We start from the raw sequence: 15,924 nt of genomic DNA, 5'->3' as shown, positions 1-15,924 counted from the left end.
CCAGCAGGGAATTCTGAGAATTGTAGTCCAGAAATGCAGTCCTGCTGGAGTCCCTGGGTACCCCAAGAGGGTGCTGCAGGGAGATGCACTCCCTGTTATTTGGGACTTCCTTATGACCTGGAAGTGCTTCCAACAGACAAAAGCCCTGACTCCAAAAGTACTCCCAGTTCCTCAATAAAAAGGACCGCACTTCCTTGTCTGGGGCAATTCAGAGTTGGGAGGAAGGAAGGCAAAACTCGATTGGATGAGAGCAGTGCAGTAGAGAGAGGAGAGGAGGAGAAAGAGGAGAAGAGACAACTTGTTTTTGGCTTTGTACAAGGTACTTTGTGTAATAAGCACCCTTTATTTGAGCTTGGGATTGTCTTGTGTGTTTGTTTTTGGAGTTTGGAGCTCACATGTGATAAAAAAAAACCAAAAAAAACAAAGAAAATGAAAAGTCAGATTATGCAATAGAGCCAAACCACAATTAAACAAATCTATTTTAAGAACAGACTAATTTTTTAATTAATTTATAAAAAATTTCTATACTTTAAACAGTTTCATATGGCAAATTAATATATACAATGATTGTGAAGAAATAACTTTGACTTGACAAATACCAAACTTATCTTTATGGACAATTTGTAGTTATAGGTTGAACTGTCTTTAATTAATTTGATTAAGGTAATTAACTGGTTAAAACTGAACATTTCACTTAAGAGCTTTAACCTGTACATTTTAGATTTAGTCCTTATATATGCGGTAACTGACCAATTAAAAGCAAAAATATAAATATTTAACGTGATATGCAGATTTTTGCTAAGTTAGTATAGCTGTAAGGACATTTATGCAGTGTGCTTAAGATATTTCCATATTGTGTTATAAAATTGCTGTAGATAAGAAAATGTAATACACATGTACATTCTTTTACTGTGTAATGGAATTAATTAAACTGTTAAACACTTACAGTGATAAAAAAATGACTTCAGGTTCTGTTTAAATTATCCCAAATAATAAATTGAAAACAATGGAAACATATTGCCAAAAACTCATCAACTACATGTAGTCAGTTCAGCCTATACTTTTGTCGAACATATTGCATTCTCAGGCTAGTGTCAGTACTAAATGCAATACTCATGTTTATACAGCGGTAAAAAATATTTTTTCATACATTTTGTAAAAGTGAAACTTTTTGTTTTTAATCTTTCTCAAGGATTAGATTTTATACGAGCTGAAGGTTTTGTATTCTCCCATGTTGCTGATGAAGGTCTTTTAAATGCCTGTGCTGGTGAACTTTTAAGATACCGCAAGCAAATAGGAGCTGAACACATACAGATATTTACTGACATTAAAAAAAAGCACAGGTAGGACTCCTTAGTTGTTTTAACAGTGTTTTATTAATAGGAAAATAGCATAACATTGTTATTTGTTCCAGAAAGAAGATCTATATAATGCATGCAAAAATATAAAATATGTGGTATATTCCTTTTAATTGCTTACACTATTAAGATACTTTTCTAAAGCTGTATATTAATAAATAGTGAAATATTTCTATCTTATATACTAATTACTTTTCCATATCAACCTTATGCATTTTCCACAATTCTGCCTAATGTATTACTACTCCTGAACTAAAGTAACCATGCCTTTAGTCTTACATACTGTTAAATTGTACATTTTTACTCTACTATTGTATGGTAACATCTTTTACACTCTGTTGTTGGAGGATATTTCAAGATGTGCCTCCTCTAAGAAGCACCTCACAGTGGGGCAATGTAAACATTTAGAGAGGATGAACAAGGTGTCTGCTTTTACAAACTGTTGTTCATATATAGATTCCAGCATGGACGACCCCCTGCTGTTCATCTAAATCACAGGTGTCGAACTCCAGTCCTGGTGGGCCGCAGTGGCTACAGGTTTTCATTCTAACCATCTTCTTCATTGGTGACCAGCTTTTGCTGCTAATTAATTTCTTTTGCCTTATTTATAATTAACTTGTCTCAGACCCCCTTAGTTGTTTCTTTTTCTTTAATTAGCAGCCAAACAATAATGAGACACAAAACAAGTCGCCACATGACCAGTTCACCTTCGCAGCAGCAACAAGCCATGGAATTAAATAACAAGTTTAATTAACACAGAGAACTGGCTTCTCATTAAGAAACTGGTTGGAATGAAATTGGTTGGATTTTGAAATCCCAGTTTAGCTGGTCATCTGTTGGCTCGTTTCACATCTCATTTCTGTTTGGCTGCCATTTAATTAAGAAATGAATCAATTCAGAGAACTGAATCTTTAAAAACAGGGCTATTTAAATAAAGGGAAAAGGAGTTAATTAGCAGTGGAAACTGGTCACTGATTAGGAAAAGAGTCAGAATGTAAACCTGCAGCCACTGCGGCCCTCCAGGCCCGGAGTTCGACACCCCTGATCTAAATGCTTAAAAACTCCCTATGACAGTCGTATAACCAAATAGCTAAATGCTATATATACCATAATTGCACACATGCAATCACCTATTGTAGATTATTGTCAGAGTTCAGTATTCCGTGTGTGACATGGAAGATCTTTTGTCATACGTCTGACATTTCTATGAACATCAAGTTATCTCTGTTTGGGGATCCTGTAAAATATTAAATAGTTTGAAAAAAAATGTTTTGATGGAACACATTGTTAGTTTAAAAACAGGGACATATTTTGCAATGTAATAATTCTCTTCTCTCTTATTAGTTCCCATGCAGTGACTTCTGATATTGGGGTGTCTGATACAGCAAAGGCTGCAGAGTTTTTCCTCTCAGATGGAATTATTCTCACAGGAACTGCTACTGGCATGCCAGCCAATCCAAAAGAGTTGAAAGGTTGGATGCTAACATTTACTTGAATATTGTGTTAATTTGAAATATTTGAACAAATATTCTGTGAATTCAGGAAGTATTCAGACTTCTTTACTTTCAGCACACTTTATCATGTCAGATTTAATAGTAAATGGATACATTTGCCATATTTACCAATCATTCTACACTCAGTAACCCATAATGACAAAGGTTTACAAATTTTTTTAAACTAAAAACTAAAGTATTTAATTCATGTAAGTATTCAGACCCCTTAATTCAATACTTTATAGAAGCCCCAGCTAGATTTGGGCAGTTTTTCATATTCTTCCTGGCAGATCCTCTAAAGCATTGTTAGATTGGACAGGACGCTTTAAACTGCCATCTTCAGGTCTCTCCATATGTTATCTGGGGTTTAAGTCATAAATATGGCTGGGCCACTGATGGACAGTCAGAGACTTTTCCAAAAGGCACTCTGTCATTTTCTTGGTTGTATGCTTCACATCATTGTCATGCTAAAAGGTGAACCGATCCCCCCCTACACCTTCTGAGGTTGTGTGCATTCTAGAACAGGTGTTCTTCAAGGATATCTCTGTATTTGGCAGCATTCATTATTCCATCAGTTCTGATCAGTATTCCTGTCTCTGCTGTGGAGAAGTGCCTCCTTAGCATTATGCTGCTGCCCCCACCATGCTTTAGTGCTTGGAGTTCTGCCCAAATAGTTTATTTTTTGTCTCATCAGACCAAAGAATCTTTTTCCTCAATCTCTCAGAGTCCAGATGGACTGTCATATGTATTTTACTCAACATCTGTTTGATGAAGTGCTACTTAGATGCTCATCCTTCTGACAGGTTCTCCCATCGCATACAATAGAGGACTTCTGAAGCTCTATTAGAGTCAACATTGGGCTCGCAGGTCAGCTACCTAAACAAGGCTGTTCTTATTCAGTTACTCAGTTTGGCCCTCCAGGAAGAGTCCTGGTGGTTCCAAACTTCTTCCATTTCACAGTTATTGAGGCCAGTGTGCTCCTGGAAAGAGTCAAAGCTTCAGAAATGGTTTTATACCCTTGTCCTAATCTATGCCTCTTCACAAAAATTTTCTGCAGATGTCTACAGAGAGTTCCTTGGAATTTGTGGCTTGGTTTTTATCCTGACATGCACTGTGAATTGTGAGGTCTTATATCCACAGGCGTGGGCCTTTCTAAACTATGTCCAATCAATTCAATTTTCCTCAAGTGGACTCCAGTCAATTCTAGACACACCTCAAGGATAATTAAAGCAAACAGGATGCACCTGACCACAATTCGGAGTTCCATAGCAAAGAGTCTAAATTATCACACAAATGAGAGATTTTAGTTTTTGATTTCTAATAAATTTGGTAAGCTTTCTGAAAATATGTTTTCACTTTGACATTATGCATGATTAAGTGTAGACTGAGGGTGAAAAATGGCAAATATATCATTTTAAAATTAAATCTACAACACATTAAAGTGTATAGAAAGTGAAGAGGTCTGAATAATTTCTGAATCCATTGTATTTAGGTTTAAATGTAATGCAAAATACAATTTGGTAACAAGCATAACTTGTGCTAACAGATTGGTATTAGAGCATCGATTCAGCTTTGTAACCCACATGAACTTATATGACTAAGAATTTTCAAATTATTTCCATTTATCCTACCATACATTTCCTAAAGTCACTTAGTTTAAGTAGGTTTAAGTTAACCACTGAAGCTACATTTTCCAAAAATAAAAACAAGAAGTGAAATACCAGAACTGGTAGTTAGACTGTATTTTTATTGCCGAAAATTATTCAGTGAAAAAAAATAATCAAAAATGAGTTTATTACATGCTTAGAAGACGAAGTAAGGTTTGGTCTAAACTTTGAAGTTGAGAGAAGGAGAGAGTCAAACATTTTTTACCCAAATACCTTAATATGATATGAAATGAAAACATCAGGTGCTCACTCAGGGTCCAGTTTGATGTAATATTTAAGATTCAGAAGAGAAGGTTGATGTACTTTGGACATGTAGTACGTATGATGGGGTGTCCAACTCCGATCCTGGAGGGGCTGCAAGCTTTCATTCTAACCATTTTCTTAATTAGTGACCAGTTTCTGCTGCTAATTAATTTATTTTGCGTTATTTGTAACTGACTTGCTATTTAAGACTCAGACCCCTTGATTGTTTCTTTTTTTCTTAATTAGCAGTCAAACAATAATGAGACACAAAGTGACCCAACACATGAGCAGTTAACCTTTGTCCATCATACAATATCTGATAATAAAGAAAGGTGAAGGTCTCAGTAATGTTGATCTGTTCAGGTCCATAAAATATTTTGATAGTTCTCTTAGAAAAAAGAAAATAAACTGTTTTGGAAATGTCTACTGTGGCAGAATGAGAGCAGCAGCAAGCCATGGAGGGAAATAACGGGTTTAATTACCAACAAGAATTGTCTTCTAATTAGGAAACTGGTTGGAGAGAAATAGGTTGCACTTACCTGGTCGTCTGTTGGCTCACTTCACATCTCATTTTTTTGGCTGCCATTTAATGAAAAAAAAAATCAATTCAGAGGAAGGAGTCCTTAAAACAATGCAATTAAAGTGAAGGGAATAGAAGTCATTTAGCAGAAGAAATTGGTCCCTGATGAAGAAAGTGACAAGAGGGAAAACCAGTAGGTGCTGCGGCCTTCCAGGATTGAAGTTGGACACCACTGAGGTATGACAACAGACAGAATTCCTCATATTCTGCAATATGGTCATATTCACGGCAGAAGACCTGAAGGAAGATCAAAGAGGCATTGACTGGATAACATCAGAGAAGGCTGTAAAGTAATGGATTTGTCTGTAGTGGAAGCTGAGTGACTGCTACAGGATAGACAACAATAGAGAGTTGTGCATAAGCTGTCAGAGCGTGTTCTTGCATCGCATTAGTGATCTAACTATTAAGTGATCTTAATAGTTAGATAATTTGTGTGAAAACGACATTAATAACTGAATCACGATGAACAAATATGTGTCCAAAAAAAGAAAATAACTCTTAATTAAGCATGTTGATGTAGATATTAAAATCATTGAGACAGTACAGTGCAACATAACATTATACAATTCAGAGATATGGATATTGAGGAAGGAAAAATTAGACAACTATAGGAGTATGACATATGTAGAGGAACATCCAGACAAATATCAATCATAGTTAGACCAAGGAAAGAAATGGCTGAGATTAATTATGGGAGGAGAGACAATGATGGAACACATTTAAGTTTGTTTTCCTGTACTATATCGTAATACTCATTTTGAAGCTGAACACATGTCTATTTTTAATTACAAATACATAAATAGTTAATGGATGCTGCTTGCTGACATTCCATGTAGGGTATTGGCAATCCCAGTAAATCAAAGAACTTCCCGTTTATATTTGAACATTTTTACCTTTACAAACTTGCTTGCTTAGTGTTTGTATACCTGTTTATATGTTTGTAATTTACAGCTGCATATGTAACTTGAAAGTATGTTATACATTCTTTTTGTGAACATGCATTTTGTATTGTAGGGACTTCAGTCCATTAGTACATAGAGAAACACCCACTCATTCATGCTAGACCAACTTTGAATCGTCAGTTAGACTATCAGCACATACTGGAGTGTGAGAACAAACCCACATGGACACACACATAGATAGATAGATAGATAGATAGATAGATAGATAGATAGATAGATAGATAGATAGATAGATAGATAGATAGATAGATAGATAGATAGATAGATAGATAGATAGATACTTTATTAATCGTCAAATTGAAAATACACATACTCCAGCAGCAGCATATTGATAAAAAACAATATTAAATTAAACAGTGATAAAAATGCAGGTATAACAGACAATAACTTTGTATAATGCTAACGTTTACCACTCCTTCCTCACCAGTTTGTCCAGGTGTGAGGCGTCCCTCTTCTTTATGCTGCCATCCTAGCACACCACCGCGTAGAAGAGGGAGCTCACCACAACCGTCTGATAGAACATCCGCAGCATCTTATTGCAGATGTTGAAAGATGCCAGCCTTTTAAGGAAGTATAGTCGGCAACCAGGACCCATGAACTGCAATTCAGCAAAATGTAGCATTTTAAACAGTTTTAGTTTTATGAATGGAAAATTAATATTACAAGAAAGGTTTTATATGTAACATATCTTTTGAGTTTGTTGAGGTTCATTGTTTCAATTTGGCAAATCGTTTTTACAACAGATTTTCCTGGTTCAGGCAACCTTATTCACTGAATTATTTCCTGATAATCCGCCATATAGCCAGCTTAGTTGAATTCTTTTCACAAGTGCCCCATGGTGCTTTGCAAGGTCAGCATGACATCACAGAGCTGTAGCAGCCATGATGAACAGGGATGGCTGTACCCAATCACGCAAGTGTAATATAAGCCCACCCACCCCTCATACTTTACAGTGCTGCCTGACCTCTTTCACACGAGTGAATAGTTTACGGTGTATACACACATGTGTGATGCTACTACTCCAGCCGGATTTGCACCCCACGTGTCAAAAATGTAGTATTTTCATTTGAAGGGGAATTGTATCTGACCTTGATGAGAATATTATGAAAATTCTTTGTTCTGCATAGTTTCATTGTAGTTTGTGTCTTCACTGCTGGATTAAACATGCTGTGCTTCTTACTGTGTTTGCAGGGTGATCCTTTACATCATAGGCCCTGTGGGTGTGTTGGTGCACATTGGTACACAAAATTTTTACTGCCACTACTCCAGAGTTCAAATAGGGAAGTGCCGGTGTAGAGTAACAGTATAAATAAAATACTGCCTCTGAGTGTACAGTATAATGCTGATCCCTGTACGTTCACTTGCACACTACTGTACTGTGTAATTTTCTGCACATGTTGGCTGAATGCATGCACAGTTAGCCATGCAGTGCAGCAGTGAATCAAAACAAATCTTAGAGGAGTTTCCACATTACACTACACTACATTAATCAATAATTTTCTTGTAGTACTGACCAATTGTTTATTTCCATTACCTCACTATTTATGCTCTTTTTAGAATTAACCTGTTGCTTGTTTACTCTTTGGGTGTGACTTACAACTGCAACTTAACATTTCTGGAATACTGGTATTGAATCCCAGCCCATGTACTGCCATTGTGAAGCTAGCAGACTCTCTGTCAATGCCTGCATGGGTTTTCATTCCATATTTCAGAACTAGCAACTCAGATCTGGTCCAGAGTACTTGTCTGTGGCGTATGTATTCTACAGTCAGGTGGTGCCCAGCCCAGGGCTGTCTCTCATTATGTCCAGTTCTGTTGGGATGGACAGTAGCTCCCTATAACCCTGAAAGGGATAATGGAGTTTGAAAATGGCTAGAAGGGATCTTTTGATAAGAATTTTACACAAGGAATAAAATTCAGCAGTTCATAAAATACATTCTTCTTCAGTCTATGCATAGCAGGTTATAATTCACTTACAAATTGTATACTGCACTAAAATGTATTCAAGACAAGATCCAAAAAAGAACTGCATTGATAGGTCATATGTTTTGGGAATGTTCTATGCATAGATAGACCATTTTGGGATTTTTGCGTATTTTTCAGACAAACTTGGTTCGAATATTACCCCTGTCCTTTAGTAGCATTACTTGGAGTAACACTCAAAAGGATAACCTTATACAATGAAAAATCGATTTTGATAACTTTAACCAAAACAAAATGATAAGGCCTAGCCTTGCCATGCAACTGCAATTGCTCTCTGCCTTTTCAGCTTATACCAGTTTTAAAACATCACTTCAATTATAATAAAGATGTCATTGTTTGTAAAGCTATTTTTTACTTAAAATCATTCATCTGTTTTCGGGACACACTATTTTCAGTAGTGAGTTGTGAGGAAACAGGGCCAGTCACTTCTGCTGCAGGTGCAAGAAAGACTTCATGTTTAGATGAAGTGCCAGTCCAAAGTGTTTTTAAAGTGATTTCTCTTCATACTTTTTATGGAAGGTACTACATAAAATACTAATTGCCTTTTTGATGGTAAATAATGCCTTTCTTGAATAGTTCATTTTAAATTAATGCTATATTTCAAATGATTAATAATTAAAGCATCCTTTATTTTTGTAATGTTAAGACTCCATTTTGAAAGCAAATATCTATTATGCCAAAGATTTTTTTTAAAAGAGCTAGAGAGGTTTCTCTCTGTTTAATTTTGCTTGCTGTATTTTACATAAAACAACAATTTCTAGACATACATGTATCTGACCCGAACACAGAGGTTAAATACCAATGATGCTGCCAGAATGTGTCACTAGGGAATTGACTGTGCTGTCTGATACCTCAGATGGAGGGCAGGCTTTTTGCTTGACACGGGTTTGCTTTACTAATATAGCCACCAAGGTTTTCTATTTTTAAATGAGGTTCCAGATGGCCAACTTGTACTGAAAGTAGTAAACACAACATGACAGGCCTTGACTGCAACATTATCCTCAATATTGTTTTGGCATACTTCCTACTTACAGGAAGCTGTACTGTTCAGTTTGAAACAGCTGACATTACTGTACCAAGCAAGTGCTGTAAAAATAAATACTACAGTTTTTCCACTATTTTATAAAGATAAATAGTGCCTAATGTATTCTCATTTGGGAAGTCAGATGATACAGTTTTATAAAATAATAGCAACTGAGATGTCTGTTAAACTTAAAATGCATCGTGTATCAATTTAAAGCTAATTCCTTTTAATTTATTTAGTTTAAGGTAAATAGTTCTCTGGAATTCTTCATAATAGAAAACCTACATTGGACTTGATATTTTATATTTTCCCCCTTTTAACATAATTTTGTCATACTGTTTTCTGGAATCACCTTTCAACTTGCAAGTTAGTTAATGTGGTTGTTAAATATTTAAATCCTAAAAAATGATCTCAACTATTGATTTGCTTTCTATTCCTATTTGAGGATTTATTTTTATTTTACTGAATTGCAATGCCTTTTCCTCTGCAAAATACTGTTATCACCATGACACCCCACTAGATGGTGCTACAAAGAGTCCTACTTTATTTTACAAACAGTTATGTATGATCTGAGTGCTTTTAACAGCTTTTTCACTCCTTAGCATGCAAGTGATTAAACTGACTCTCTGTTTACTTAAGTTATACTTCGTGTGTGGATAACTATTTTTGGGAGACTTTTTGCGTTTTTGAGCAATTCTTATATGAGTTAAATGTAAATTACATTTGAATTAAGAAATGGTCTATTTAATGGTAGGTTGAGAGAGAACCCCTCCATTTACCTCACAGTGAGTGTAATTTACCTTTCCTTCTGAATGTATTGAACAAAATTCCCGGGTTTGTTCCTGCCTTGTGCCCTGTGCTGGCTGGGATTGGCTCCAGCAGACCCCCATGACCCTGTGTTAGGATATAGTGTGTTGGAAAATGAGTGACTGACTGATGACTTTTTCACACTATGGTCTGAACACACTCCAGAATGACTAAAAAGGAAGAAAACTTTAAAAAGAAAAGAAAACTTCTTCCAGTCCCAGTCCCAGTGAGGCTTTATGCAGGCATATTGCTTTTGGTATAAAGCAGCCCCAATAGTGATTCTTGACACACTTCTGCTGAATAATTTGTTGGCTGAAAGTCCTCAGTGTTAGTGTGTCAGAGTGAGAATATGCAGCATTGTTCATAATAGCACTCAGTTTTGTTTTAATTTCCTACTTTGCTACTTTGTCTGGGGGGTTCAGAATGCGTCCTATAATTGAGCTTGCCTTTTAATTTGAGTGTTGATTCGGTGGGCCTCTTTTGTAGTGATTTTACCAGCTCAGTACACCAAAGTGTAAAAAATTGCCCTGTCCATCACAGAGTTGTAGAAGATGTGAAGGATGTCACTTCCCATGGAGAATACAGTCTCCTACGAAAAGAGTCTGCTCTGTCCTTTCTTATATAGTTCCTCTGTGTTCCGAGACCAGTCCAACCTGTCATTGATGTGGACACTCAAGTACTTGTAGGAGTGGACCTTCTTTACATCCACTACCTGAATAATGACCAAACATAGAGGCTTTTTGGAGCGGCATTACCACCATCCCGTTACCACTGCCTTTGAGTAAGGCAACTTTAATACTACTGTTCCTTCATTAGCAGTCTCAATTTATTTTGTAATTTAAGATATGATTGTATATTGCATCCATAAACATTTAGATGACAGAGTCCAGTTTATTTATTGTAGTTAATGCACTGTTTAATTTCCAACCTGACTTTAAATACTGTTTCACCTTATGCTTACGTCACTCCAGTCTGTCAGAAGCGAGCATTCTTCAGTTCCCGAATGAAATACCGAATTTGCTGAGGACGTTCTTCATTTGATCTTTGAATCTCCATTTTTGGAGCACCAGTACTTCATGTTACACTTGCCAGCTCTCCATAGAGTATGTGCTTCTGGATGCGGGTATCAGAGAGCCGAGTGACACGGCCAAGCCAGCGCAGTTGATGAGAGGGGACTCTGTGCTGGCACAGTTGGCTCTCTCCAGGACCCAGTTGGGTATTCATTCCTGCCATCAAATACCAAGGATCATTTGAAGTTTGTGTTGTTGAAAACACTCAAGCATTCTGATGTCTTTCTGGTATAAGGTCTATGTCTCACACCCATACAAGAGTGTGCTCACAACAACTGCACTGTAGACTGCCACCTTGGTTGTCCTGGTAATTCCATGATTCAGGAACACTCTGTAGTGCAGTTTGCCAAATGCTGCGTTAGTCGCACAAAGCCTGTTAGTGATCAGCCTCCGTGTTGAGTATACTTTCCAGGTAGCAGAATTGGCTCACTGCTTCGATCTTTTGGCCTTTGACCTTTTGCTGTGGCTGTATTGACTTTCAGTCCAAAGCGGTTGTAAGCCCATACAAAGAGGTCAGATGTATGTTGCAAGTTCTTGAGGGTTGCTGTTCATGACTCCATTGTCATCAGCATATTGTCCCTCAATGATCATTGTCAGACTTTTTACACTCAATATGCATAAACTAAAGAGACTGCCATCAAATCGATAGTGTATTTTGACTCCTGGACATGGGTCAGGGATGGTGGAGATCATGGCAGTGAGATAGATGTTAAAGAAAGTCAGTGCAAGGACACAGCCCTGTTTAATCCCCACACTGATTGGAAATGAGGGGGAAAGGCTGCCCAACGCAAGATCTTGAGCCATCATGTCTTCTTGGAGAGCTGCTACCATGCGAATGGAGCATGGAAAGCAGTCAAAGCGTTGGAGAACCTTCAACAGCACTTCATGAGAAACTGAATCAAATGCCTTTACAATGTCATAAAAGAGCATTCCGAAAGGCTGGTGCTGTTCATGAGACTTTCCTAGATCTGACGAATGGTGAATATTAAATCAATTGTGCCTCTATTGGCCCAGCATCTGGATTGAGACTCAGGTAGAATTAATTCAGTTATAGGTATCAATCGATTAAGCAGAATTGAAGTGAGAATTTTCCCACAGTGGAGAAGAGGGTAATTTCCCTGATAGTTTGAATACTCAGAGTGGTCACCTTTCTTGAAAATGCTGACAATGAGAGAGGGTTTTTGAGGTCTTCAGGAACAACGCCTTGTTCCCATGCTCTCAGCAGAAGATGGTAGATGAGAGACTTAAATGCCTGCCTGCCATGCTTCTGGAGTTCTACAGGAATGCCTTCTGGACCCAGGGATTTGTTGTTTTTCAGCTGTTGAAGTGCCAGGTCTAGTTCCCACACGAGTACCATAAACTGAATGGACAACCATGAGGAATTTGTTTTCCAAAGACATTCTTTGAAGGAATTCTCTCATGCTTGCAGTATGACAATATTATGCTATTTGCTGTCAGAAAAATGGGTAATCACAACTGTGCTGGAAGGTCGGCACACAATCACTAAATGATTGCAGTCCAGCGGCAAGATCAGCAACTGTGGTCGACAAATATGACCTACCCCATGACTAGAAGTCGCATAATGTGACATTAGCTTTAGACACCAGTCACACAGCCTGCTCAAGTGTAGCCTAGATCAGGGCAGGTCTGATTTAGACCTTCCACACAGTATTTAGTTTTGCCTAATTGCTGGTGCCTTTGTCACTAGTATTTATTGTCTCAGACTACTTTAAATTATTCAGCAACTAGCTGTTCCCTGTGGCTCCACTCGCATTGTAGTGAAACAGGACAAACTTTGAAAATCAACAAAAAAATGTAATAATTTATATTGAGAAGAATTTATATTGATAGCTTTCGTATCCAAGGGCCTCTTGATATACAATATTTTTGGTTTTGCTATCAGCAGCGAGAATGCAGCTGTGATCTCTTTGCCAAAAATGTAAAAAGTTGGCACGGTACTGTATCTCTTGCCAAGCGGAAGGTAGGTGTGCTCCAACATGTTCAGCTCTGACGAGAGAGCATCTCCCACATGGGGAGAAGAGCATGTGGCCGTGATATTTCTGCCAATGAGCAGATACCCTCTAAAACACAGGTAGCTGTGATCTCCCTCTCTAAAACATCAAATGTTACTCTTTAACAATCTCTAGATGATAATGTCTGCTGAATACACAGGTATCGCTAGCTAAGCAGAGGCAAGGTACACTCCAACACGTGGCGAGAGGTAGAGCGACTCAAAAGGAGTCTGGTGTGTGAGTGAGGAGGGCATCGCCTGGCTCCCTACTCCTGAGGTTCCACCTCCCCCTCCTCTGAGCCTGCAGCCTGTCTCTCGGATTTGCACAAATGAATCGGTGCTGCAACCAAACTATAATACTTGAAAGAAGTCGCAAAATCAACAGTAATGTTCAAGCAAATTATAGAAAAAAAACTATCTAAATCCGTTAAGTACCGTATATACTTGCGGATAAGTCGGGAGTTGATTTTATAGTATAACTAGCAAAATACCCGCGCTTCGCAGCGGCAAAGTACTGCTTTAAAATTTTAAATAATAAATTGAGGGAAAATATACCAATAATTATTTGTTAAGGATCTCTTTGTATACCACGTTGTCAGTTCACCCTTCCGGTTGTAATATGACCAAGCTGTGCGCTGAGCTTACTCTTGAGCATGCAACGTATAGTTGGCCATGTGAAAAGCAAATCAAGAACTGCAAGACCATGTCAGCTGCGGAGCTCTGCTCGGAGTGAAATGAAGTGAATGAATGAGGTGAATGGGAGGGGAGATGATCACATGACTCCCCCACCCCCTTAACTCTCCATCCCTCCACAAACACACAGAGACAGTCTCTCAGATCCCAACTCTCCTTTTGCACACCGTGTCTACTAAACACTAAGAAACACTAAGTAGAAACACTAAAGGAAAAAATACTATTCATTAAGTAGCGCGTCTACTAAACAGTAAATCAGTAAAGGAGAAAGGACTAAACACTAAGGGAGAAGAACGGCAAGACCGCGCCAGCTGTGGAGCTCAGCTCGGAGCGAAATGAAGTGAATGAAATGAGGTGAATGGGAGGGGAGATGATCACGTGACTCCAACACCCGCCTTAACTCTCCATCCCTCCATAAACACACAAACACAGTCTCTCGGATCCCAACTCTCCTTTATATATATAGATTTCTGGTATTTCATAATGTCGGTCGTATAAGTCGAATGCAAAAAACTCACACTATTGGCACAAGGGATTATGATATGCTAACGCCCACCTGAGAGAGTAACCACGGACCACACTGCTTTTTTTCTATGGGGGTGCGGCAATGTGCTGTATCAGTGTGTGCTCCTAACCTCTCTCTCTCGTGCTCTCGCTCTCTATTGTGCCTACGTGACCACACGGTAATACCCAAATTATTCCGAAGCAATGTTTGCTCTGATTTGTGTTTTTTCTATCTCACACCCTCATATACCTTTATCGTAAGAGCATCCCTTATATACGATGGAGCGTTTGATCAGAAGAAAATATGAAGCTGGTTTTAAATTAAATGTCATTGAAGTAGTGAAACAAATTGGTAACTGTGCTGCTGCAACAAAATTCGATGCCTCTGAGAAACTGGTGCAAGATTGGAGGAGGCAGGAAGATATAGAAAAAAAAAATCGTCGCATTTTTGAACAGGTGTATAAGTTGTGGTCTGATTTTATGATCGATTTTTCGGGTTTGAAGACCCAACTTATACATGAGCATATACGGTAGTTCTCTCGTGAAAAGCAGACAGACATACAGCCAGACAGATGTTGTATTTTATATACAGAGAGATTTACAAATAGTAAAAAGCTTTATTTGAAAAGTATTTTAAACACACTTCCCCTGCTTTTTCAAAAAACATTTGTTCCTTAAGAAATTATTAAGCAGTTGAACAATGGCACTGGAATCTGCAGTAAGTGCATTAAATGGCAGAAACATAAAAAGAAGTGGTTTGAAAGAATTACAATTAAATTAACTGTAATTTACACAGGGTTGTATAACAGTGCTATAGTTCGTATATTACCTTCATATCTATTACATACACAGGCCATTAGTTCATAGTTTGATTTGAGATACAATTACATATTTGTTATAAATTAATAGAGAAAAGTCTTTAATGGCTGTTCTCCAGAAATGGTAATGCAGACTACAGTAAACAGTTTCAGAAGTCTTAACTGTTTTTCTTTTTTCCAGAAGTCAGACAAACGGTACAGATTCCTGTTCTGATTGGTTCAGGAGTGACCTATGAGAATGTGGAAAACTTCATGGATTCAAGTGGAGTAATAGTTGGCTCGCATTTCAAGGAAGGGGGTCACTGGGAAAACAGTGTTGATCCACAACGTGTTGAGAAGTTTATGGAAAAGATGATTAAACTCAGAGCATGAATTACTGAGAGAACTTAACTTCTTGCAAAATTACAATCATAAATATTAGTATGTTAGTAATTGAAGTATTATTTTCAGGCATATTAATTCAGTACACTTTTTAATGAGAAAAAATATACACATAGTTTCATGATAATATCTGCCTGTTGTCTGTAATTTCATGTAACTGTAATTCTTTTTATTTATAATAGAGTCCCAGCAGAGCAGAGCACAATAGGAACACAAATGTTTGAACTTCTTCCTCAAATGTGGCATTAAAGCTGTTTAAAGTCTATTTTGCTTTGTGTAATTTTCATAACCAAGATGTAAAAGTGTCACTGGTAGAAACATGAAAAACCT

General features: G+C 37.6%; 1 protein-coding gene across 1 annotated transcript in view; it reads left to right on the top strand.

The window, feature by feature from the left end:
* Positions 1-15,859, top strand: part of zgc:162297 (uncharacterized protein LOC555865 homolog) — a 33,399-nt gene extending 17,540 nt beyond the window's left edge. The window contains exons 4-6 of the mRNA XM_028809668.2: positions 1,193-1,343; positions 2,703-2,830; positions 15,395-15,859. Coding sequence (XP_028665501.1) covers positions 1,193-1,343; positions 2,703-2,830; positions 15,395-15,585 — 470 coding nt within the window. The 3' untranslated portion in view covers positions 15,586-15,859. The remainder of the gene's footprint in view (positions 1-1,192; positions 1,344-2,702; positions 2,831-15,394) is intronic.
* Positions 15,860-15,924: the final 65 nt, after the last annotated feature.

This window comes from Erpetoichthys calabaricus, chromosome 9 (genome assembly GCF_900747795.2).
Source record: "Erpetoichthys calabaricus chromosome 9, fErpCal1.3, whole genome shotgun sequence".
Taxonomy (NCBI): domain Eukaryota; kingdom Metazoa; phylum Chordata; class Cladistia; order Polypteriformes; family Polypteridae; genus Erpetoichthys; species Erpetoichthys calabaricus.
This window is presented reverse-complemented; position numbering and strand designations above follow the sequence as displayed.